This window comes from Jaculus jaculus, chromosome 4 (genome assembly GCF_020740685.1).
Source record: "Jaculus jaculus isolate mJacJac1 chromosome 4, mJacJac1.mat.Y.cur, whole genome shotgun sequence".
Classification (NCBI taxonomy): Eukaryota; Metazoa; Chordata; class Mammalia; order Rodentia; family Dipodidae; genus Jaculus; species Jaculus jaculus.
In genome coordinates this window covers 157,683,766-157,710,831 of record NC_059105.1, presented here as the reverse complement: position 1 = coordinate 157,710,831, position 27,066 = coordinate 157,683,766, and the positions used below count along the sequence as shown (strand labels likewise).

The window sequence follows — 27,066 nt, the reverse complement described above, 5'->3', positions numbered from 1 at the left end:
CAGGAAGTCCAGAGACAAGATGGAGTGCAGGCAAGGCTCAGCCAGGGATTTACCTATTTCCTGTAGCTGCCTTGGCTCCACTCCCTTCCACTGTCCTCCAACAGATGGCTATAGCAATGTGAGGTCAGCAACACACAGGATGACAGAAAGAAAAACTGGAGTCCGTGTCCCAGATGTTTCCAGAAAACTTCTCACATTCTGCTGCACTAAATTGGATCACATTCTTATTTCTGAAAGCCTCAAAAGTTAGGAAGCCTTGTGCACTGATTTGCGTGGGCCTGGCATCCTGAAGAGCGAGAAACCTCATGGAGCTGGGGTCTGGTCAGTCCCCGTCATATGAGCAGGCTGCCTGGAGAAGGCGCGGAGGCCTAAGTGAATGGGCTGGGCATCTCAGCCTGCCCTTTCACCTCCTGCCCCCAAAGCCAGCTTTCTACAAGGAGGTGGTAGCTGCCTGTGAATACTGAACAGCTTCCCTCATATCTCCTCAATTCTCTTACTTTTCTCTTTTCCCTCAGGCTCTGTAGAGGAGCAGTGGCTGCTGTGGAACTTTATGCTTAAACAAAAAAACAAAAATGAGGGTTTTCTTGTGAAACGAACAGTGGCTCATCTTGCCTCAGCAAGATGACTACGTCTCACTGGGCATTAGCCAGAGGCTTTTTTTCTTTCAGTAGCTTTGAATGTTTTGTCCTGTTTGCACCCACAACCTTCCTCATCACTTTTTATCTTTTTATTACCTTTAGATGTTCGACTGGATAAGCCACAACAAGGAGTTATTTCTGCAGAGCCACACGGAGATTGGAGTCAGCTACCAGCATGCCCTAGACCTCCAAACGCAGCACAATCACTTTGCCATGAACTCCATGGTGAGTGGGAAGGACATTCCAAGCAGCCTCTGGGAAGGATGGAGTGGACCTGAGGCAGAGGAAGGGGAGAGGCTGACCTGAATCAGATTGGGGAGCTCTGAATAGTCCATTTGCCAGGATGGGGACCAGTGCAAGGCATGGGGCCATTCAGCTGTTCTTACACAGCAGATCTTGGGCCCTTCTTCATAGCATTAAAGGAATGTGCTTGGGGTTGCAGGAGGCATTAGCTCAGCACAAGGCTGGAATAAGAGCGAGTCACCAGTTCCACTCCATTGACTTTGCTGACATTTTTTTGGTCCCCAAGCATGTGTGAATCACTGAGCTGGGATGGAGAAGGGCCTCAAGCTATAGCACATTGGGAAGTGTTGAGTGAGTCAGGGTTGTTTACAGTAGGAAGGGGTACCCTATGGGACCAATGATCACTGCCTTCAGATATTTGAGGGGCTGCTTTAGAAAGAAGAGAGAACGATTTTATGCTGGTCTAGGCGGTGCAAGCGTCCAGGGGATGACAGTTCAAGGGAGGTGCAGTACGTGACTTGCAGGAAGCGATACATTGGCAGGGAACATGCATGAGAGAGGGTATTCAAGTAGGTATTAAATACGGGAAGGCCATTTCTTAGGTGCGTGGCTGCAGAAAATTTACCTCTCTGTGCCGTTCCTTCATCTGTAAAATATATAAACTATAGTAACTATCTTTAGAGGATGTTTGAAGAACCAGTGAGTTAATTGTAGACAGAACTATGCCTGCACGTGGTAAGTCATCATCAGTGTTGGTGGACGATACTGATGAGCATGCAGCAGCCTAGTCCAAATGATACATAGGATCCCTCAAAAACCCTAATACTTTGAGAATACTAGTTTTTTTTTTTTTTTTCTGTGTGATTGCCCAAAGGCTTCCTTTTTAAGTGCTGTCTTCTTCTTGAACCTATTGTATTCTAAACACATGCAGGCTGACTGTGCCTCAGTTGGCACCCTTCTGCCCACTCTTCCTTCTTGCACTGTTGTTCCAGAATAGTGTCCTCATTCTCTATAGATCTGAAAACCAGAGACCTTTTGCCTTTGTAGCAGGGATTCTGTGAGTGGGACAAATGTTAGAAAAAAAAAAAATACAAATCTGGAGGGTCACAGAGGCCAAGAAAATGATAACTTCATTCTCTTCCCACTTATTTTATTATTTATTATTTATTATTATTATGCTATGTACTGGACTTAACATGCAGAAGAAGAAATCATTCTAGTCTCAGGTTGCTCAGCATCTAGCTGGAGAGGTAAAAACCCATATAATCATAGCATGGCTTGATGTGTGCCATAGTAGATACGCTGTGTTAGCTGAGAGCATTAAAGCCTACATGGTTCAAAACAAAAGAGGTCCCTGGTGCCTGCTCATCATGGACACCAGGGATAGGGGCTGATGGTGCAGTCACCATCTCAGATAGCACCAGTTGCTTGGCCAGACAAAGCATGGAGCCAAACACATGCTGGCTTTGAGACCTTCCACCTATAAGTGATACATTGGGTCATTTCCCATTGGCCAACACCAGTCGTGCTACCACATCTAATTTCAAGGATCCAGGATCATGTTGCCTGGGAGAGCGCAGGCTAGTAGTGGTGAACAGCCCAAATGACTAGCATAGGGAGCTACCAGAGACTCTCAGGTAGAGATGACCACTGCGAGATTTGCACAGAAAGGTCACTTTGGCTGCAGAAAAGAAGGTTGTAAATGCAGCACAGTCTTGTGTACGCATGTAAATGTGAATATTCACTCCTTTCCGAGTAGTCTTCACTAATTATTTCATCACAGGCTCACTTTAGTTACTGGGGAGCAAAATAATTGATCACAAGTGATTAAAAATGTGAATTTGGGTCTAGTTAAGTTTGATTATCTCTATGCCTTGCGGATTTCCCCTGACAACGTTCACCAATTCTGTGTCAGAATCTTCACCTCACCCAAGTGCCTCACCCTACAGCAGGAAGCTCATTTTAAGAAACAAAGACAAACATAATTAGGGAGGTAAGCCCTTTGAAACAATGCATTATAAAGCTAAATGGAAAGAGCCTTTGGCTTTGAATTATCTGCACCACTGCTCTCCCCTTTTAGTGTGGATAACTGTGAATTAATGGCACTTTGAAAAACCTTTGCTTTGACAAATTTACTATTTTCAGAACAAAAACCAAGGGAAGAAATTTATTGAAGGGAAGTATCTTATAAAAATGGGAAAAGAAAAGAGATTTTAGTACCCACAGTCTATTCATGTGTTGCAGCGCATCCTGAAGCCTCCCGCCCGGCTATGGGACTGTGCCAGCAGCGCGCAGCTATCCGCAGCCTGCTGAGGCTGGATCTCCTCCTGGGCTGCTGAGAAAGGGAAGGAGACTCCGAGGATTGTTTGATTACATTCATAAATGCAGCTCTGTGCCCTTGTTGTCTGGGAAGTTTACACGTTCACAATTAAAAGGAGCTTCCCACAAAGAGGGATGGCAGCATCCCAAACAGGTGAAAGAAGGGGATTACAGGCCCTTTCCACTGGCCTGGATGATGAATGATGCGGCCAAGAGTCAGATGAATGCAAGTAGCTGCTTACTGCTCACACCGGTGGCTATAGATACAATCAGTTCTTTAGGGGAAATTCATTGAGGCATTTCTTTGTCTGTTCTTAGATCTTACACACAACACACACACACAACACACACACAACACACACACACACACACACACACACCTACCTTTGTATACCTATAAAGGTAAATGTCTTCATAACATATTCTCATTCAAGCTGCAGGTCAGTTCTTTGCTATTGAATCATGTTTTGCCACTGAAATATAGGCCCATAATTCCTTATTTTTTGGTGGTGAGGGGGAAGTCCTAGATCCCTCTGAAATCAAATAAAGGTGGTATGTCCTCTTACCAGAGAAATATATACATAAATGAACTTTTTGGACACCTTCAAAAGAAACAGGGGATCCTCCTAAATCCTGTCAGTCATCTGCCTCAATTAATACCTCAAGAACCATATGACTTCTTTTTCACTCATTAAACAAATAATTAAAAGTCAGAAGCCGGGTATGGTGGCGAATGCCTTTAATCCCAGCACTTGGGAGACAGAGGTAGGAGGATCGCCATGAGTTCAAGAACACCCTGAGACTACATAGTGAATTCCAGGTCAGCCTGGTCTAGAGTGAGACCCTACCTTGAGAAACAACATCAGAAAGTCAGGTATTGCCGGGCTCCTTCCTGGGCAGGTAGTGCTGAGGGAAGGACCAGGCCTGCTGGTTCCTCCTTAGGGGTTGAGAAGGAAGATGACCATTCAGAAACCTCTCCTGGCCACCAGAGAAAACCCACACTGAGTCTGGAGTCTTTCGAAGCAGGAACTCACAGAAAAAACTCACTTTATTGCTATGAGCAGTTGCCTATATCTTGTTGGGGACGAAGGTGGGGACTTTGGTGGGTGGGGAGAGGTAAGGGCCAATAGTAAACTGTAACTATTGAAATGGTAATTACAATTCCTGCATGGAAGTAGCAGGCCAGAAGCTATTAGGCGTCTTGCTGAGTCCTAGCTGGCCAGAGACAGGTCACCAAACTTTAGCTAGGCTCAGGAAGTTCCGCTAGGCCTCATGCCTGGGCCTTTCAGAGCCCAACATGATATTGTGCTGGTTGTTGGATAGATTAGATGTAGATGTAGATGTAGATGTAGATGTAGATGTATATATATATATATATATATATATATATATATATATATATATATATATATATATGGTGTTAAAACAAAAACAAAACAAAACAAAAAAAGCAGGTTATGTTTCACGGAGATTTTTCTGGAGAGACAGATGTTAAATAACCGTACTAGAATTAAGCAGTTACAAACCAATAGGCTTATGTCAGAAGAGTGAGAAATTCTGAGAGAAAAGGGGCCAGTTTAGATGAAGAGGAGGGGTCAAGTACATGTTTCTGTTAGCAGTAAGCATTGGCTTCATAAGCTCACTATTTATTTGTTGAAAATAATTAACCATGTGAATCAACTCTGCTGTATGTTAAATAAGTCCTAGGTATATTAACTCTCTTTGAAATTTCTTTTTCCTCATGTGTACTATTTATGTGCTAATTAAAGACATAACTGCCCCTAAGGTGACCATTACTAAATATTAGTTTTCCAGGGTGCCATAACAAACACCATAGCCCGTGAGCCTTAAATCTCAGACGTTTAAAGAGATTGGGATATAGCTCAGTGGTAGAGAGGCCACCTCGCTGTACATGACCTCAGGTTCCATTTCTAGCACCAACAGCTGACAAAAAAAAAAAAAAATCGCAATTGTATTTTCCTACCATTTCTGAATTCTTGAAGCCCAAGGTCAAAGTGTCAGCGGTGTTGGTTTCTCCTGTATCTTTTGTTCTGTAGCTTACAGGTGATGGCATTCTCACCATGCCCTCATGTGGTCTTTTCTCTGCGAGAACACACAGCCCTGGTATTTCTCTGTGCCCAGACCTCCTCATCTTGTATTAATATGGTTTTTGCAGTTTCCAAATGGGACTCCTGTTCCTTTGAGCAGTCCACTGATGACACCACCTACTTAACCCAGTAGGAAAATACCCTCTAGTTTCCTACAGTGCCTCAGAAAGTCAAGTTTCCTGAGCTCTCTAGGGCCTTTCTCTTTCTTAATTCTGCCTTCTGTTGTGGAAGCCTTTCTCAGAAATTCTCCTTCCCCTGAGTGGGGCCTTGTGTGCTGGGAGTATGGGTAGCTGGAAACAAGTCAGACCCTACTCTCCCCAGAACACTCATGTAGCCACCCGCAAACTGGTTCTTCATGAGACACTCACAGGAGCATGCACAAACACCACACAGCCTTATTTACAATTTTAATTAGCTGGTTCTTTGGGAGAAAACTAAGTTACCAACAGCATTTGTCTAGAGCTTTGAGATATGAAATGGTATTTGCTTTCTGTTGTTCCAGCTGTGAGGACTCATAGCAGCATGCAGCTGAGCAGCAGGGATTCCCCTATGCTGCAGCATGTTTGGTAGGTGCTTTTGTGCTATTAATCCACTCACCAGAGGTAAATATTGCAATTGATTATAAGTAAATGAGACCGATTGCCAAAGGCTGGTGATGGTCTCTTGTCATTTGGAGGGAAAGGAAAAAATGGCAACACCCAGGAAAAGGCATATCCACTTTCTTAAAATGAGGACCATGGGATGGAGAGATGGCTTAGCAGTTAAGCGCTTTCCTGTGAAGCCTAAGGACCCCGGTTCGAGGCTCAGTTCCCCAGGTCCCACGTTAGCCAGATACACAAGGGGGCGCACGCGTCTGGAGTTCGTTTGCAGAGGCTAGAAGCCCTGGCGCGCCCATTCTCTCCTCTCCCTCTATCTGTCTTTCTCTCTGTGTCTGTTGCTCTCAAATAAATAAATAAATAAAAATTAAAATTAAAAAAATTATTAAAAAAAAAGAGGACCATGTAGTAAGCCTGCTAAACACACATGCTTTTTGTTTGTACTTCCACTCCATCCTGGAATCTCATCATCTCTGGGAGTGGGACCCTCTTAATCAGGGAGGGAACAACACCTTTACCATGGGAACAAGGCCTGAGGCTACTCAACTCATTCTACTGAGATGTTAGCTCCTTGAGTTGGGTCATCACTCAGGAAAGAATGCACCACTGTCTAGCTCTCGATCACTGGCTCAAAGATTTGACTTGAAAACAAACTATGTAACATTGTTCCTGTCCTCAGTTGATCTGACTTTATTTACAACAGAAAGTGGAGAAGTTTAAGGCAATGGAGCTTTCAAAAAATACCCAGAACAGGGATCTGATGAAAGACAGGTATTGGAAGTGCAGGTTAAGTTTTAGGTCTCATAGTTTTCCAGGGAGAACTGGGAAAACAGAAATAACAAAGGAAGTTCTTCAGGCTGAAAGCAAGTGATCTCAAAAAGTAACTTGAAGGCTGGAGAAATGGCTTAGCAGTTAAGACACTTTCCTGCAAAGCCAAAAGACCCAGGTTTGATTCCTGGGACCCACATAAGCCAGATGCACAAGGTGAGGCATGCATCTGGAGGCCCTGGTGTGCCCATTTTCCTTCTTTCTCTCTCTCTCTCTGTCTCTCTCTCAAATAAATAAATAAAAATAAAATATTTTTAAAATAACTTGAATCCATACTACTAAAGATAATTATGTCAGTATAAGAATAGGGTCAGTGCATATTTCTTTGCTTTTTTTTCTTAATTGATTTCAAAAGCAATTATATAAATACATATTTGTGTTGTTGGGACTATAACCTATAGCAATGTAATAAACTTGTCAGTATTAGCATAAGAAAGTAAGTGGAAGAAAATCTGTACAGAGCAAAGAAAATATCCCCAGGAAGTAACTGGAATCCACAGGAGCAAATGAAAATACCAAGACATGATAAATAAGGAAGTTAATATAACAGAAACTATAATATATACACTAAATCTTTCTTATCTCAGCTTCTTTGAGAGAGGTAAATTTATAGAAATGATAATTATAACAATATAATGTTGAGTTTGAAACATTTATGCAAATAACATATGGGAGTAATGTTACAACACAGAGAAAGGAACAAAGAAGTAATATCTTCGTGTTCGCTAGGATTAAGTGGTATGCATCAGAAGCTGATTCTGATAAAGTATGTATCTTAAGACTGAGAGCAGTAACTAGGAAGATAAAAAGTAAAATAATCTACCAGTAAACGTACAAAAATGCTATAATAGCAAGTATTCACTTGATGTAAAAGAAAGCAAAAAGGAGGGATGGAGACCTAGAAAAATACATATGCCATGTAGAAAACAATAAACTGGTCGAAATAAGCTCAATTGTGTCAATAATGCTGTTAAATGTGAATGGATTAAACAACGGTACAGATTTTTAGAGAGAATTTTAAAAAACAAAAATCTAAATGTGTGCTTTCTACAGAAGATACACTTTAGATTCAAAGATGTACACTGAATGTACAAGAATGGAAAAACATAGGGCTGTTATCTGGAGTAACAATACAGACTTGCTCCCACATACCTGCTTTATGCTGCCACTGGCAAACATACCACATTTCTGTATGTTATAAACCAAACGTTATTTTATACAATTGCTTGGGAAGTCAGGTAAGAAAGGGGATAAAATATTTAAGTAGCAACCTCAAAAAAAGCCAGAGTAGCTATACTAATAACCAGCTTTTAAACTACAAAGGAAGTTACTAGAGATAAGAAAGGTTCCCTCCACCCCCTTTTTTGAGATAGGGTCTAGTTCTAGTCCAGGCTGACCTGGAATTCACTATGAAGTTTCAGGGTGGCCTTGAACTCATGGCACTCCTCCTACCTCTGCCTCCCAAGTGTTGGGATTAAAGGCGTGCGCCACCACGCCCGGCAGGCCTTTTATATTTTACCCCATTAATAGCTTATTTTTTTAATCAGTATACAAAGGATTACGTCTCATTATAATGTTTTCAAACATTTGTTTTTTTTTCTCTCTCCTCCTTTTTCCACCCTTGACCCCTTTGGTGTTCTGCCCCTCAACATAGCCTCCTTTCTACTCTCATATTTCATGTTTCCTTTTATTTTCTCCCTCTCTTCTTGCCCCCTCTTGTTCCCCCATCATGGTCTCCTATCTCATATTTCCTTTTTTATGTACATACAAACATTAAAAGTTAGGATCCATGTGTGAGAGAGAACATGCAATTTTTGGTTTTTATAGACATGGATTACCTCACTTAGTAAAAGTTATTCCAGTTCCATCCATTATCCTGAAAATTTCACAACTTCATTTTCTTTACAATGGAGTAGAATCTGCTGTGTATATGTATCACATTTTCCTTACTCAGGCATCAGTTGATGGGCAGCTAGGCTGATTCTAGTTTCTAGATGCAGTGAATATGGTTGTGTGGTGGGATATAAAATCCTTTGGATATATACTCAAGAGTGGTATACCTGGAACATATGGTAGTTCCATTTTTAGTTTTTTTGGAAACCGCTACACTAATTTTCATAATGGTAGCATCAGTGTACACTCCCACCAACAGTTAAAGAGTTTCCTTTACCCCACAACCTTGCCAGGATTCATTGTCATTAGTTTTCTTGATGGTAGCTGTTCTGAATGAGGTGAGATAAAATCTCAAAGTAGTTTTAATTGGCATTTCTGTGATTTAAAAAATACCTATTGGCCATTTGTGTTTCTTCTTTTAAAAACTGTCTGTTCATTTCATTAGCCCTTTTGTTGATTGGCAATTTTATTTTTTGGTGTCTATTTTTGCAGTTTTCAATTATATTCTGTGTATCAGATGCCTCTTGTCTGAGGGATAGCTGTCAAAGATTTTCTCCCATTCTGTAGGCTTTCTGATCACTGATAGTTTCCTTTGCTGTGAAGAAACTTTTAATTTCATGCAGACCCATTTATTGATTCTTGGGATGACTTCCTGTGCTATTTATTGGAGTTCTAGTCATTAAGTTATTATCTATACTTGTAACTTTTAGTGTGTTGCCTATGCTTTTTAGTGTTTTAGACATTTATGGCTTTATGTAAAAATCTTTGATCCATTTTGAATTTATCTTTCTGTGGAGTGAGAGATGTAGATCTAAGTTCATTCTTCTTTAGGTGGGATATTCAGTTTTGCCAGCACCATCTGTTGAATGTGCCTTTTTCCAGTGTGTGTTTTTGGTGCTTTTATCAACAATTAGGTGTCCATAGTTTTGTTGGTTTATTTATGGTTCCTCTATTCTATTCCATTAGTCATTGTGATGGTTTTGTGTCAATACTGTGCTGTCTTTGTCCCTGTGGCTCTATAGTATAATTTTAGGTCAGGAATTATGATATCTCCAGCAGTGTTATTGGGTTTGCTTTAGCTATGCATGGCCTTTGGTGCTTCCACATGAATTGTGGGATTATTTTCTTTTTCTAGTTCTAGGAGTGTGTCATGGAAGCTTGATGGGAATTGTATTGAATCCATAGGTTGCTTTTGGTAATATAATAGCTATTTTCCCAATATTGGTTCTGCCAATACTAGAGAATGGAAGTTCCCCCCAATATCTGATATCTTATTTCTTTTTTTCCAATGTCTTAAAGCTTTCTTTGTAGAGGTCTTTTACATCCTAGAGAAGCTACTGTGAATGGGATTTTTAAAATAATTTCTTTCGCAAGCATGTTTCTCATTGTAATATATAAGAGCTACTGATTTAGTATACTGACTTCATATACTCCAATTTTGACAAATGTATTGGTTAAATCTAATATTTTGATACAGAATAATGGTATTTATGAATAGGGATAATTTCATTTCTTCCTTTTATCTTTATCCCTTTTCTAGCTTTTTCTTGTGTTATTGCTCTAGCTAAAACTTTGAGATCCATATTGAATAAGAATGGAGACAGCAGGCACCCTTGCCTTGTTCCAGATTTTAGGGGAAATGTATTAAGTTTTTCCCTGTTTGAAAGAAATAATAGATTTGTCATATTTATTATTTTGAGACATATATATATGTATATGTATATCTACATCTATCTATCTATATACAGATAGATACAGATATACATATATAATTTTTTGTTTTTTTGAGGTAGGGTCTCACTCTAGCCCAGGCTGACCTGGAATTCACTATGTAGTCTTAGGATGGCCTCGAACTCATGGTTATCCTCCAACCTCTGCCTCTCTATGCCCATTCGTTTTGACATATAGTTTATCTATTCCTAATTTCTCCAGATTTTTCATCATAAAACATGTTGAACTTTGTCAAATGCCATTTTGACTTCTGCAGAGATAATCATATCATTTTTGTCTTTAAGTTTATTTGTATGATGAATTAACCTTTATTGATTTGCATATGTTGAACCAACCTTGCATTCCTTGGGTAAAACCAATTTGGTCATTATGTCTAATCTTAATGTGTTCTTGAATTGCAAGTATTTTGTTGGGAAGTTTGCATATATGTTCATCAGAGAAATTGGTCTTCAGCTTATTTTTATTTTTACTTTTTTAGGTTTCTTGAGGTAGGGTCTCACTGTAGCTCAGGCTGACCTGGAATTCACTATATAGACTCAGAGTGGCCTCGAACTCTCAGCGATCCTCCTACCTCTGCCTCCCAAGTGCTGGGATTAAAAGAGTGTGCCACCACACCCAGTAGTCTTCAATTTTAAGAAAGGATCTCCTTAATGATAAAAATGGTAACTTTGGGCTGGGGAGATGGCTTAGCGGTTAAGCGCTTGCCTGTGAAGCCTAAGGACCCTGGTTCGAGGCTTGATTCCCCAGGACCCACGTTAGCCAGATGCACAAGGGGGCACATGCGTCTGGAGTTTGTTTGCAGTGGCCGGAGGCCCTGGCGTGCCCATTCTCTCCCTCTCTCTCTCTCTCTCTCTCTCTCTATCTGCCTCTTTCTCTCTCTGTCACCCTCAAATAAATAAATAAAAATGAACAAAAAAAAAACATTTAAAAAAAATGGTAACTTTATCATGAGGATATAGCAATTATAAGTATACATGCTCCTAACAACAGAATATTTTTTTTTTTTTTTTGGTTTTTCGAGGTAGGGTCTTGGTCTAGCCCAAGCTAACCTGGAATTCACTATGTAGTTTTCAGGGTGGCCTTGAACTCATGATGATCCTCCTACCTCTGCCTCCTGAGTACTGGGATTAAAGGCATGCACCACCACACCCAGCTTTTTTGTTTGTTTGTTTGTTTGTTTTGGAGAATATGGGCTAGAATATTAACTACCAGAAAAAACTGACAAATGAAGGGAGGAATAGTTCAATAATAGTTGAAGAGTCAACATCTCGCTTTAAGTAATGGATAGAGCTATGTAAAAACAGCAGATCAATGAGGAAATAGAAAAGTTAAACCAAACAGAGGACTGTACACCAACAGGCATCAGTAGAACACCCAATATACAACCAGTCTATTCCTCACAAGAGACTGAAACATGGTTCATTGTACAAAACCTTAACTATATTAAAAAGGTTGAGGGCTGGAGAGATGGCTTAGTGGTTAAGCACTTGCCTATGAGGCCTAAGGACCCCAGTTCTAGGCTTGATTCCCCAGGACCCACGTTAGCCAGATGCACAAGGGGGCGCTTGCATCTGGAGTTCGTTTGCAGTTGCTGGAGGACCTGGTGCTCCCATTCTCCCCCCCCCCTCTCTCTCTGCCTCTTGTCTATTGCTCTTAAATAAATAAATAAATAAATTTTTAAAAAGGTTGAAAATAATATAAATTATATTTTCTAACTACAATGGAGTCAAATTAGAAATCAAGAACAAAGAATTTCAGAAGCCTACAGTTATATAGAAATTAACATGTTTTAAAATATCTGCTGGATCAAAGAAGAAATGAAAAGAGAAGTTCAGAAGTGCTATAGGATTCATGAAAATGAAGTAAAGACTATAATGTAAATGAATGAACTAGAAAAGAAAAATAATAGAAAAATTCAATGAAATTAAAAGCTGGCTATTTGATTTTGTTTTTGTTTTGAGACCCAATCTCTTGTAACCTAGTCTAGCCTTAAATTCCCTATGTAGTCCAGTATAATTTTGAACCTTTGATTCTCCTGCCTTTATCTCCCACGTGCTGGAATTAAGACATTTTTCCAGTAACTCAAAAACATTAATAAAACATCAATGACAGTGAATCAAAAAAAATCAATAAAATTGACACATATTTAGGTAGAATGACCAGGAAGAAGAAAAAAAACTAGACTTAGAAGTGAATGGGGGACTATTACTATCAACCTCACAACATAAAAGTAAAGTACATAAAAATAAGTGAAAGCTGTGACAAATATTTATAGAAAATATAGATGAAACAAATTCCTAGAAAATGACTCAAAGAAATATACAATCTGAAAAGAACTATAACAAGCAATAAATTAGTAATTCTTAAAAAATACAAAGAAAAGTCCAAACCCAGTTAACTTCACCACTGAAGTCTGTCAAACATCTAAGGAATTAATGTTTAATTAAATTAAAATTAAAGCGTTAATTAATATAAATTATTTACAAAAGGTATAAAAGGAGCAACATTTCCCAGCTTGTCTTATGAGGACAGTATTACCCTGACACCATGATACCAAAGCCATCACGCAACACACAAAAAAGTAATGTCCCCCATGAATCTAGATGTAAAAACTTAAAAGCCAGGCATGGTGGAACATGCCTTTATTTCAAGCACTTGGGTGGCTGAAGAAGATCACTTTCAGCTTGAGGCAAGCTTGGGCTACAGAGTGACTTCCAGGTCAGCCTGGGTTAGAGTGAGACTCTCCTTCAAAAAACAAACAAAAAACATCAAACAAAATGCTTTCAAACTAAATGTAGCAATGGGGGAGGGGGGGTCGATGTACTCTGGAACTGAGAATTTCCTCAGAACTGAGATCTTGGTTAATATAAGCAGAAGAAAAAAAAAAAAAGCCACATGATCATCTCAGCAGTTCCAGAACAAGCATTTGGCAAAGTCCAATATACTTTCAAAATAAAAATGTTCACCAAGCTAAGAATAGACAAGAAGCTCTTCAACCTGACAAGGGACACAGCCAACATCATGTTTAATGTTGAACAACTGAGTGCTTCTCTCCTAAGATCATGACAAAGTCACCTGGCCACCTATATTCAACATTGGTAGGTTTGGTCAGGGTAGTTAAAGAAATGAAAAGCATATAGTTTGGGAAGAAAGATATAAACCTATCTCTATTATATGTTGACATGAGCTTGTATATGGAAATTGTAAAGCATTTAGTAAAAACCTATTAGAACTAGTAAGTGAGGTTATAGGATATAAAAATCAACTGTATTTCTATTCACTTACAGTGAACAGTCTGAAAATAAAATTAAGATAACCACTTCACTTACAATAACATCAAAACAAAATTTTATTCTAATTCAGAATGACTTAATAAAACTTATATGCTGAAGAATATAAGCCATTGAAAGAAAGTAAAGATTTAAGTAAAATTTAAAGCATGTCACATCCATACACTTAAGATAATACCACTCCCTCTATTAATGTATGGATTTAGTATATCTGTGAGAATCACAAGAGATGTCTTTCTATAAATTGGCAAGCTGATTCTAAACTTTTACATAGAATTTTAAGGGATCCAAAATAATCTTAGAAGAGGTAAGTTAGAGGAACAATTTCAAAGCTTACCATAAAGCAACAGTAATCAAGACAACATGGTACTGACGTAAGGACAGACATATAGGTCATAAGAATTAATAGTCCATTAAACCCGTGTTTCTGTTTTCTGTTTGTTTGTTCTTTTTTTGTTTTTGACAGGAGTGCAAAGAGAATTTAATACGGAAAGAATCTTTTTAAAGATTTATTTTTATTTATTTATTTGAGACAGAGAGAGGGGTGGGAGGGAGAGAGAGAAAAAGAAAGAGAGAATGGGTGCATCAGGGCCTCTACCCACTGCAAACGAACTCCAGATCCATGTACCACCACGTGCATCTGGCTTACATGGGACCTGGAGAATTGAACCTGGTTCCTTAGGCTTTGCAGGTTAGCACCTTAACCGGAAAGCCATTCCTCCAGCCCTGAAATAATCTTTTTAATAAATAGTGTGGAGACAACTGGACAGTTACATACAAAAGAATGAAGTTGAAACTTACTGTATACTGAGTTAAAAATAAATTGGACATATTGGAAGGTAAACTTTTATGCAGCAAAAGATATAATCAAGAATTTGAAAATGCCAGGTATGGTTGTGCACACCTTTAATTCCAGCACTTAGGAGGCAGAGGTGGGAGGATCGCCATGAGCTCATGGCCAACCCGGGACTACATAGGGAATTCTGAGTCAGCCTGGGCTAGAGCAAAACAGTACCTTTAAAAAAGAAAAATAAATTAGAATGTGAAAAAGTTTGCAACAAAATGGGAGAAAATATCTTCCCATCACTGATACCATAAAAGGCTTGTATTTACTATATACATATATATATTGAGTCTTAAAACTCAATAATAAAAGGACAGAACAATTTAAAAAGGGACAAAGCATATGAGTAAGCATTTCTTCAAAGAAGACATACACATGGTGAAGACAGCTCATGGAAGGATGCTTGGCAACATGAGTCATCTCCAGAGAAATATAAATTAAGGCCACAGTGAGACACTGCTTCCTACCCGTAAGATGGCGATAACAAAAGATCATGATAATGACAAATGTTGGTGAGGATATGGAAAAATTGTAATCCTCATATATGACTGGTAGGAATGTGAAATTGTATCATTATCTTAGAATACAGCCAAGCAGTTCCTTGCACAATTAAAGCTGCCATATTGCCTAGTGATCCAACAAAAGAGAAATGAAAATATGTGTCCTCACAAAATATCCGCACATGTCCACAAATGTTGGTAGCATCATCATTATTCACCAGAACACAAAAGTAGAAAAACAGTCACCCATCGGCTGATGAGCCACTGAACAAAATTGATCTGTCAATAAAATGGAACACCATTTATCTATACCAGGAAATGAAATGCTGACGCATGCTGTAACATTCAACCTCAAAAACATTTTAAATATTTTTTAAAATTTTTGTTTATTTTTATGTATTTGAAAGCAGCAGACAGGGAAAGAGGCAGAGAGAGAGAGAGAGAGGCGCGCACACTCCAAATCCATGCGCCATCTTGTGCATCTGGGTTCCAAGGGTCCTGGGGAATTGAGCCTCGAACCAGGGTCCCTAGGCTTCACAGACAAGCACTAACCACTAAACAACCTCTCCAGCCCCTTAAAAACATTTCAAATGACAGAAGCCAGTCACCAAAGAATCATCTATGACTTTGTTTATAGGAAAAGTTCAGAAGAGGCAAACCAGTAGAGTCAATTTTGCTTAACACTGGGATGGATAGGGGATAGGGAGATGGCATCTAAAAGCTACATAGCTTTTTTTTTTTTTCCCCTTGAGCTATCAGAAAATTAAAAACAAAGACAACTGGAAAGGGTTTTGTGTGTTTCTACTAGCTTATAGATTATTATGGTTTGAATGTGAAATGTGGCCCTCTGCTGGGCATGCTGTTTTGGGAGGTCATGGGACTTTCAAAAGGTGAGACCTGGGTGGCGGAAGTAAGTCATGGGGCCAGCTGTGGTGGTTATAACCTGGCTCTACTTCTGCGCCCCATCTCTGTGTTTATGGATAGGTGAGATGTGAGCAAGCCATGCCACAAGCTTCTGCCACCTTGAATTGTGCCACCTTCTGCATGCCTTCCCCACAATGGACTATACACTATCAAGCCATGAACCGAAATAAATTCTTCCTTCCTTAAATTTACAACAGACTAACATACAGATACACCTTCCTCATGACAAGGAAAGTGGTTGTGGCAGAGTATGGCCACCAGGGCCAGTGGCATTTGCAGAGCTGAGGCAGACAGACCCGAGTGTACCACTCATCATTTGTGTACTCAGCACCCTGCTTGTGCTCTCTGAACCTTTTACTAAATGCTGAGAACTCCAAATCACCAAGATAGAGAACCCTTGTCAGGAGCTTGCAACTGAGCCTCCCTCTATGGCAAAAGAGTTTTCCCATTAGAATATGTGCGTCTAAGGACAGTGCTCTGTTTTCATCAACTAGAATAGTGCCTGCCACCTAGTTGGCACTTAAGAAATATTTGCTGAGAAATGGCACACCATTGGTCACGAACCCTGAGCAGAGTTTATGCAGCAAAGATGTAGAGCTCGAAGAGTAGGACGTTTACTTCTGAACACCCTGTCCGGCAGCATTCCAGCACAGCTTACAGAAACTATTGGCTTTGATAGCCTTTCAAGTTCCACATGACCGAGCCTTTTTCTCTCCAAGAGTCTAATCCTAAAGATAAAAGGAGAGCCATAACACATGCCTTTTGTTGACAAGAATGTGATCCGTTTTTCTGGGGGTTACACTGGAGTTCCTGAGGCAGGCCTTCCAGAGAAACCTGGGAAACATTTAATGCCAGACAGCCCTATTTTTACCAGTCAAGTTCAACCAGATGCAGTGTTTGACTCTCCACAAGCAACATTTTGGGGAGTGTTTCCCTTTTCTGCCCACTCAGTAGGAAGAATAGATTTTATTTTCTGATCAGCTATGGGCCCATTTATGACCTTTCTTCTTGGTCTCATCATCAACATTTAAACTGTACCCATGGAGAGAGCAGAGCCTGCTCAGAACTTAACAGTAGTGAGGCTGGTGTATGCATGTAAGGCAGCAGGCCTCTGCTCCTGCTGTCCTCTGTAAGTGCACTGAGAGCTTGTTTAAAAAAAAACTACTATGTCTGGGTCCTGTAGCCCGGTTTGGTTGTATGTGGTGTGAACTGGGAAAGCTATAGAAAGTTGGAAACCAATTTGAGAATCACTACTCCAAAGTGAAGAAATTAACCAGCTGGTGATAGCTGTGGAGTCATCCTCTGCAGCTCCTGGTTTTTATCCTGTGGCGTTGGCTGGGGGGTAAGAGGGCTTGCCCGTCTATACCCCTTATTCCCTGCTGCCCAGCTGACTCTTCTCATTCCCCTTTGCATTTTCCCACCGCTCTCTAGTTAGCCCTGTTTGGGGATTGGTTCCTGTTCAGATGGGAAACATAGGGAGTACCCAGGCCTAGGGACAGCATCTCAGCGTCACTCCAGTGCACTGTGCTTGCTCCCGTTATCCTGCCCAGCCCCTGGCCCCAGTCACTTCTGAAAGGCTTCCCTGAGCCGACCCTCAGGGTTTGGCTGACAACTGACTTCTGACTTACAGTTGTGTTGTCACTAGCCTGGTTCAGTCTTCTCTCTTGATTGTCACTTCCTCCCGGCCCTAGATTTTCCTCCCCTTCTGCCTTACTCCTGGTTCTTTGCCCACAGCCCTGGCACCTCTTCTGGCTTTCATCCAGCACTCTCTGTGGCCCTTTGTCAGCATATTCTTGCCTTAGACTGGCTGTGGGGTGCTTCCCACATTTACCCCTGAGCCTTGTTGTTTAGCTCGCCCACACCCTTACACATGCTCATCAACAGGACTGCCCACTCACTGCCAGGTCTGCAGTTGCCAAGGAGTTAATTTGTCTGAGATTCAGCCAACACTGACACTTGTCTCTTCTTTGAGGTCTCCTGAAGCAGAGTGAAAGGCATGAAATGGCCCATGACACCTAGCGTATCCAATGAGATAATGTACCACGAAGGCCTTTCAGCTGCGAAGTAGGAGACATACGTACAAAGGATCTGTAATAACAGCCGCAGCAAGGCCACATACGCCACTCTGCACTCGGTGGTAGCAGGCCAGGAGCACCAGTGAAGGGCAAATCTGACTGATGCAAGGGCATACGAGTGGGACATGAACAAATCAGAAAGTTCAAGAGGTGTGACAGGCAGGACCAAGTGGACATATGGATAGGGAGTGTTATAAAAAATTCAGAGATCAGAGTTCATGCTGAAATCTGGAAATGAAGAAGGGCATAAAATTTCCTTCAGCAAGTCCTTGTGGCTCTCGCCCACACCCACAGAATATAACCAGAGCCTTGCCTCTGTAGCTGCCACCTTGATCTAAGCTGGCACGCGCTTCTGCATGGCCTGCACAGTAGCTCCCCCGGCTCTCCCTGTTTCCATGTTGGCTCTCCTGTACCCCATTCACGACACGGCGGCTTAGTTTCTTTAGGACATGACTCTTAGTATCTCTGGGAGAATTGTTCTTCACCATCTCCACTCTTCTGTGGTGGACATCCTTGGCCAGCCTGACTGCTTTTCTATTTAAGGCAAAACGAAACTATAGTGAGTACGAACATGAGCACTAGGTGCCAGCTGCAGCTCTGAATTTCCTTCCTCATGCACTGTTAGGCCAGCTGGGCACATTTCTCAGCACCTCATCTGTAACCAGGGGATCAGGATAGTGCCTTTGCTGAGAATGTCGTTAGCCTGAAATGTGCTCTTGCCTTTAGGCACAGCATTTGACACCATGTTATTCTTGGCACATGTCCAGTTATTATTATCATCAGGAGTGCTAAAAGAAATTCTTATTTGGGACAGCTCTTGAGCATTCCCAACTGTGGAGTCACTCAAACATTCACGTATACCAATCACCTGATGGCACAACCTTGAGAAAGTGCAGATTTGATACAGAAGGCAGGGGAGAGGCCTGGGATTCTGCCAGCTCCTGGCTGCTGCTGGCCACAGACCATGCTCTGGCCAGACTCTGTACAAGAAAGGGCTGGGGGATAAATGAAATACTAACGAACACATTTATTTCCAGGAAGTTACAGTTTCTGACTTTAGCATTAAAAACAGCCCAGAGTCACTAGAAGAGCTATGTTTTCCCCAGTCACTTTCTCTGCTGATGTCCCTGAGTCTAATGCCAGCTGTGCCTACTGTGTCAATCCTACCTCCAAGGATACCTCACTTGGCACTGAGGAATATTTCTGCCTGCAGCTGGGTTTCTGTGGCCATTGCACATATGGTCAGGCGCTTGTTTTCATAGCTGCTTAATGGTTTGTGTAGCAATTGCTGGAGGAAACATCTCTCTAGCAAGCCAGAGCAGAGGGGCAGAAAGATTTGCAGGCCAATGTTATCTTTGCTGAGCACCGGGTCTGTTCCTGCTCCTTTCCTCTCACCAGCCAGCAATGACAGATGGCTTCCACATGGCTTGACCTACTGTTCAGCCAGACTGAACCAGATAGTCATTGATCAGCTTCCCTGTTGGTCCCTCCAGAGGGCACCCTGGGGTTTGGGAGAGGCAGGAGTTGGAGGTTTCAATTTAAATTCGTCACATCTCGTAGCTGCTATAGTGTAGTTTCAAGCATGGACAGTTCTTACTCCAGATGTTACCTTCCCGGTGTCCATATGTTTTGAGGTGGGATCAGCAGGTTTACATAGTAATGTTAAACCTAATTAATCATAAGCTGATGTGTTAACAACTCTAGGACCCTAAGTGGGCTTGGGATTACAAAGATATGTGTGATGTACTATTAAGCTGGAAAGAAGAGGTGAGGATGCACTTTCTCCGTTGCTTTGGCATAATATTTATTCATTTATTTACTGATACTGGATCTTACTCACAAAGCCTCTGAAAACGGTGTGGGAAAGTCTCCAAATACTTCTCATAACTTTCTTTGAGTATGACAAAACAGACTTATAAGTTTGAGAATATAAGAAAAAACTTAGTAATGCTAAATTAGGTTGAGCAGAGTGGGAACCAAGAGGTCTGTGTTATGAGCATTTGGTTTCATTCCTTGTGATTTTGAACATAATACATCATTCCATTAGTTTAACAAACATTTTTAAGTACCAAGTAGGAGTAGTTTAAAAAATCTCTCTCCTTTTTGGTTTTCTAACTATAAAATGAGAATACTACATGAACTTGGCTTCTAAAACTTTAAAGTGATTTTACCAAACAAGATGCTGTTTACATTCCTTTCCTCATAATAGTTGTGTTCATTAAAACCTGCCTGTTTCACTATGTGTAAATTGCATATTTAAAAATAAAAGCACTACCAAAATCAAAGGAGATGTAAAAATGTAATTACAATGTTGATTAAATACAACCTGGCCAAATCAATCAGTTACATTAAAATAATTTTTATTTTTATTTTTTTTTGAGGTAGGCTCTTTCTCTCTAGCTCAGGCTGACCTGGAATTCACTACATAGTCTCAGGGTGGCCTCAAACTCATGGTGATCCTCCTACCTCTGCCTCCCAAGTGCTGGGATTAAAGGTGTGTGCCACCATGCCTGCCTAAAATAATTTTTAATTAAAATACTAAATCTGTTAAAATTAAAAATACCCATAGTCTCCTAGAATTATTCATAATAGGGAAGCAAGAAACTAGAAATCACCTTTGTATCTCAGTAAGAATGAGGTCTGGAGCACCAGTGTTGCAATAAGTGACTTTGGTGGAGGAGGATCTCCACTGTAGACTTTCAGGGACTCTTTCCTAATTATTATCATTTAAATATATTTTTATATTTTAACAAATAACTTTTATAATAAAATAAAAATACCCTATAGAAAAGTGTTGGGCTTCAAAAGGTATTTGTTGGCAAGCCTACCAACCTGAGTTCTCCCTCCTCAGTGTCCAGGTAAAGCAGGATGCAAAGTGGCACATGCACTTGTAATCACAACACACCTAAACAATGGGAAGTGGAGCTAGGATAATCCAGAAGCTTGGAAACAGCATAAAGAGAGACCCTGTCTCTGGGACTGGAGAGATTGCTTAGTGGTTAAAGAGTTTGCCTGCAAAGCCCAAGGACCTAGGATCAATTCCTAGGATCCACAGATAAACCAAATGCACAGTTTAAAGTTACCAAAACCATAGCTTTTCAAATAATTATTTCTATAAGAACCAGTGTCTCTTTCAGAGTACACCACAAAAGAGACCTCATTTACTGGGAAAATTTGCCTGATTTTGTTTTTTAATGGAAAGTTACCAGTATTTTACAAGTAACTTTGCATGATACTGTAGCCAGCTAGGGTACCAAGAGCCAGATTCAAAGTGAGAACTCCTTTCTGCAGGGCTGAAAACTACATCAAGACTCTGCCAAGTAGGTCTTTCAATTGGTCCCAGCAGGAGACAGGGCCTCAGCTTAGCTGTTTTCTTCGGGTCAGGGAAGCTGTTTAGGCTGGTCAGCTGAGTCAGGGAAAGGGGTATAAGAGGAGACAGACAGACAGACAGAAAGAGAGAAGGAAGGTTGGGATCCTTGGGTATCTGGAGCCTGAAGAACTCAGGGTCCAGCACCAGCCTTGGTGCTCATACTGCAAGGCAGTGAACAGAGCCAGGATTATGTGCTTTGGCGCTCAGAGAGCAAGGCTGGGCTGTGGGTACCTCTGCAATGGGCAGCAGCACTGTCCTTGCCTTGCCTCTTTGTCCATCTACTCAGAAATGGACAGTCTCAGGTCACTTCATTCGGTTCCATCATTTTACACGTAAGGAATACAGATATAAAGGGTCCAAGTGACATTTTAAGTGAATGCCAGTATTGGGACTTGCCTCCTGGCCCAGTGACAGATGTGTACTGACTGGTGAGCAGCTATGCAGATGGAAATGCATTTGAGACTGATGGAGAGAAGGGAAGAGCCAGGCAGAGGTAAGGGTGGAGAGGGCACCTGGTAGAAGACAGGCCCCAAAGAGCCAAGATAGCCATTCTTGCTGGTTACATCCCAAGGACAAACATGCCTCCCCAAATGTTCTTTAATAGACATAAACAGTCACACAGAAGAGCTACAAGATGGATTGACTAAAAGTCCGGAAATGTCAGTTAAGTCTAATAATTAAGCACCCCTATTTATTCTTTCTCTTAGTCTAGCACTTTAAGTATTTTATTTTTATTTATTTATTTATTTGAGAGAGAGAAAGAGGTAGAAAGAGAGAATGGGCACACAAATGAACTCCAGATGCATGTGCCATCATGTGCATCTGGCTTACGTGGGTCCTAGGGAATCAAACCTGGGTCCTTTGGCTTTGCAGAAAAGCACGTTAACTGCTAAGCCATATCTCCAGCCCTAATCTAGCTTCTTAAGTCTTCTTTTTCCTTTTAAGTTGTTGGAGACTTCTTTGCCATTCCTCCCTTATTTAGTCTGTGGCTCTCCTTGTACTCAGAGTCAACTGCAGGATAGAATGTACCTGACCTTTTCTCTCAGTTTGTAGGTTAAGGATATGAGCAAGAACTTGGGCATAGAAACTTGCCTGAGTGTTCTGATATTCTGTGAAGGAGCCATGCGGAAAAACAGTGAGCAAATGCATGAGTCAGCATTTTGTTATCCCTCTATTGTGACAGATACTGCATCAACTTCTTTTGTGAATCATAATTATCTGTTAGTTTTATCAAGACATCCCCTACTCTCTGATAAGGAAACACAAAAACATTTATTGAGCCTGTCTGTAGACTGTGCAGCTAAGCTCTGATCTGTTGGTTGTTTGATGTTAGTGCTCCTCTGTCTTCACAGGTTTAAGGGCTGGAGGGTACCATGGAGAGCTGCCAGCTTTCGTACTTTCTCATGCATGGGAAGCCCCTTCCTACTATCCTTGCTCCTGGCTCAGATCTTGCCCTCTGAATCCTCAGTGACTTGCTTCTACCTCTGTGGAAGAGTTATATCATTTTCACTTTAAATTATAGTTATTTGAGGGATTGTCTTAAGTGCAGAACCCCTGAGGGGAAGGAATAGGCAGGCAGAAATCCTATCTCATTCTTCTTTGAGCTCCCATAGCCCCCAACACAGATCTGGGCCCCCTCTCCACACATGTTTGAATGAGTGACAAGCTGCTAACAGTGTCCACAGTATGATATCTCTAATCGCTAAGAAGTTGCCTACCTGTGTTCCCTGGGTGGAAGAAGAATATAAACTATCCATGGGACACATCTGGGGACAGGGTAATTAATGCTCTATTTTTCTTGCTTTCCTTATATCCCATCTGACCAATGCTGTATACAAGCCCATTTTCCAATACAGGAAAACCCAAAACTATAGATAGACATGGATAAACAGTAAGAAGCAGAACTTCTAGGATTTGAACCTAGTTTGGGAAGACAGCTTAATCAGACACTGCCACTGTCCCACCCATGTTCCCTCAGGCATCCTGGCGCTCATGTGTGGAGCATTGTCAGGGGAATCACAGCTCCCTGCATTTCTCTGTTATGGTGTCTTTCTGGCCTTTGGAGTGTGCTTGGCCTGTGTGGTCTTCAGTCAATGTCCAATGGGACTCTGCATAAGCAGTCAAGATTCTTCACTTCTCAATGTGACCACTTGTTTTAGAGTTTCTCAAAAGGTCTCCAGAAGTACTGAACCCAGCTTCTCAAGTACTAACCCATGGAGTAAGACATCCTTGTCCACTTCCTCCTCCCATTCTCTCACTATGCTTCATGGATGTGTGCCTAAGTCAACTATGTGCCCCAAATCCTTGTCCCAAGAACTACTTTATGGAGAATCCAAACTAAAGCAATAACAGAAGCAGAAAATTTGGGGGCAATTCAGTGTTATTCCCTAAAAGACCAAACTGTTAAAATAAGTATATACATTCTACCACCCCCCATATTATCATCTTCTATTTAAAAGTGAAGAGTTGTTTTTTTCTGTCAGTTCTATAAAAAGAACTTAATTTTCAGTAGAATTTGTGTCCTAACTCAAAAAATGATGTGGTAATAATTGCTAAATCTTTGAAAGACAGTTACTTCACAGACTGGCTAACAATATTCCAGCTCTATTAAGGAAATTCACAGTGTCAGAACTTATCCTGCACTAAAAACGGAGATGGCACATGGGGAGGGGTTGCTCATTAGACATCAGGATGGATTTGTGCTAAAGTACCTCACTTAACCTTTTAAGCTTCACAGAGACCTCTTCAATTAGGAGAGACCTTATCAACCTGCCCCAGGTTTGGGATGGAATACTTGGAGATTAGGGACAGCTAAGATGGATGGGGGATACGCAGACGAGGGAAAGGAAAATAAAGAGCCTTCATTAAGCTGTTCCAGTATTAATGAACTATACCTCAGCACAGAGAAAATGCAGTTGCTTAAGAGTATTTATTATCATCTGTGAAGATTAGTAGCAAGGAGGGAGGGTGTGTTAATAACCTGCCTTCCAGTTCCTTCAGGCAGGCAGTGTGAGATGCAGGAGATCTCCCCATGGATGCCACAATTTTGCGCTATTGTTTTGACACCTCAGCCAATTAATAGGAGGTAGCAGTTAAAAATAACCAACATCACTACTGTGTTGCATTTCTGGGGGTGTTCTTTTGTTTTGTTTCTTCCTGGAGGGCTTTGTGCTTGGCTACTAGGAAACAACACACACATTTGTGAAGTGTTAATAGGCAAGCAGAAGTGGGCATGAATGTAAAAAAAATATAACATGAAAGGGAACATCAGGTCAATAGGATCCCCACAGATATTTTTAGGGATACCCACTGATGTCTTTGGGGATCAAGTAGAGAAATGTTCCCAACTCAAGCATGGATAAGAAGGAGGTCTACATAGAAAAGCATTGTGGCTTTTAAATTCTCTCCTTATGAAAACCTCAGCTAATGTGTAAATGCCTCAGCTTTGCAGGTGGGGGGGGGGGAAATAGGGTGGGAGGGACACCTTTGACTGGTGACTGGAAGATATAGAATGATCATGTCTTCATTAGCCTCTTTGCCATATTGTAGGAGATGCTAATGCCATAGGTACAGCTCTGGCCTGAGCAGAAAAAATGTCTTTGTCTCCTTCAGCTTATGCCACAGTCGGATCTGTTGCTCTTGGAAGGACTATGCCACCCCTTGTAGTAACTTCATAAGTTGGTTATGAAGGCTACGTAAAAGAGTTCATGTAAAGTGACCACATTGATGTATATTAATAGTTGACACAAAAAAAATCTGTGTTTGTTCAACAAACTGAAAATTTGAAGCTGCAGTCCCTGCTGTCTGCCAATGTCAAGCAGACGGACTTCCTTTGGGCCTGGAACATATGCAACAGTAGGACCTAGTCCAGCCTCTCTTGTGGTTTTATTTTATTTTATTTTATTTTGCTTTGGTTGGCCCATTCCCCCAAATACACACCCACCCTGCAAGTGCCCAGTGGCTGCTTTTCTGCATGTCCCACTAAGCAGTCACTCTGTTTTTCTTCCCAGAATGCTTATGTCAACATCAACCGCATCATGTCAGTGGCCTCCCGCCTCTCAGAGGCAGGCCATTATGCATCTCAGCAAATCAAACAGATCTCCACGCAACTGGACCAGGAGTGGAAGAGCTTCGCTGCTGCCTTGGATGAACGCAGCACCATTCTGGCCATGTCTGCTGTGTTCCACCAGAAGGCTGAGCAGGTGAGGCCCAGGGATCTGCTACTTGTGGGAAGGGTACAGGGACCGGGATGGTGGTGGGACACACACTCTCCACAGAGAACCCTGCTGTGCTTTTGAAACACTCAAGATCCTAGATGAATATCTGTAGGAATAGCCCTTTCATAGCTCCTGTGTATGCAAAGGAACATTGCTAACACTTATGTCCTTGCTATTTGTATGACTAAGAAAGGTCTCAGAGATGGTTTACAATTTGCTTGGTGCTTCTTATTTGCATGCACGTGTGTGTGTATGTACTATTTGCTTAGTGTACAGTCTCTGAGCAGAAACACAAAGGATGGAAGATGTTAGAAAATGATCACTGAGTGCTGAGAGCAAAGAAAATTTCCAGAAAGCATTTGCTGTAATGTAGTAAGAAAACAATGGGTATACATAATAGTTACTGTTACTATTTACTTTCTAAGTGGCAGGACAATGGCCAGTAGCCATATGAGTCCATTTTACAGAAAGGATCATTGAAGCTCAGAGGAGTCAGGTGACCTGCCCAAGAGCCTGTGGTATGTCATAATCTAACTCAGGCCAGCTCATGGGGAGTTAGTTGTCAAATTTTCATGAATTCTGTAAGTTAAGTTTTTAAGAAAAAAACTATTACCTTAAAATAAAGCACATAGTTATACTTTATATTAAAAATGACATCAAGGGCTGGAGAGATGGCTTAGCAGTTAGGGCATTTGCCTGCAATGCCTAAGGACCCATGCTCCAGATCCCTCATTAGCCAGATGCACAAAGGTGAGGCAAGGTTGCACATGCCCACCAGGTGGCACAAGTGTCTGGAGTTACATTGTAGTGGCTGAGGCCCTGGTGCCAATTCTCTCTCTGTCTTTCTCTCTCTAAAAAAATAAAAATTTAAAAGGATTAAAATTTTTTAAGTGACAGCAATAGGGCAGAAGAGATGGCTTAAGCAGCTAAGGCACTTGCCTGTGAAGCCTAGGGACCCATGTTTCAACTCTCCAGGTCCCACATAAGCCAGATGCGCAAGGTGATGCAAGTGTGCAAGATTGCACATGCATACAAGGTGGCACATGTGTCTGGAGTTTGATTACAGCAGCATTGGTGCACCAATTCTGTCTCTCATATAAACTCTGTGACACACACATGCACACACACACACACACATACACACACAAAATGACAGCAATACATACTCAACACTCAATGACTTTCTGATTACTGCATCTTTTAATGTATGTTCTTGAGGTTATTTTTATCTGCTTCTCTGTGGTGGAAATACTGTGTACAATTGCACACAGCTAGTCATCTCTTCCCATGTCATACTTAGCTAATGTCACATTGGTAGATTAAAGTGATGATAGTAGGAGTTTTACACCATGGGAATCATAAAATGCTGCAAACCAGGCCTGTACTTATTAGTGTTTTTGACTATCTAAAGACTTAAGAAAAAGGGGGTGAATGCCTTAAAATGCAGGCTTAAGAATCAATCCTATCCTATCTCGAGCTGTTACACTGTG

At 41.1% G+C, this 27,066-nt stretch overlaps 1 protein-coding gene across 17 annotated transcripts in view; it reads left to right on the top strand.

Annotated features, from left to right (window-relative positions):
- Positions 1–27,066, top strand: part of Kalrn (kalirin RhoGEF kinase) — a 724,529-nt gene that overhangs the window by 271,538 nt on the left and 425,925 nt on the right. For all 17 annotated transcript variants that reach the window (XM_045147196.1, XM_045147195.1, XM_045147193.1 and 14 more), the window contains exons 6-7: positions 741–863; positions 25,370–25,561. In XM_045147196.1, the coding sequence (XP_045003131.1) occupies positions 741–863; positions 25,370–25,561 (315 nt within the window). The remainder of the gene's footprint in view (positions 1–740; positions 864–25,369; positions 25,562–27,066) is intronic.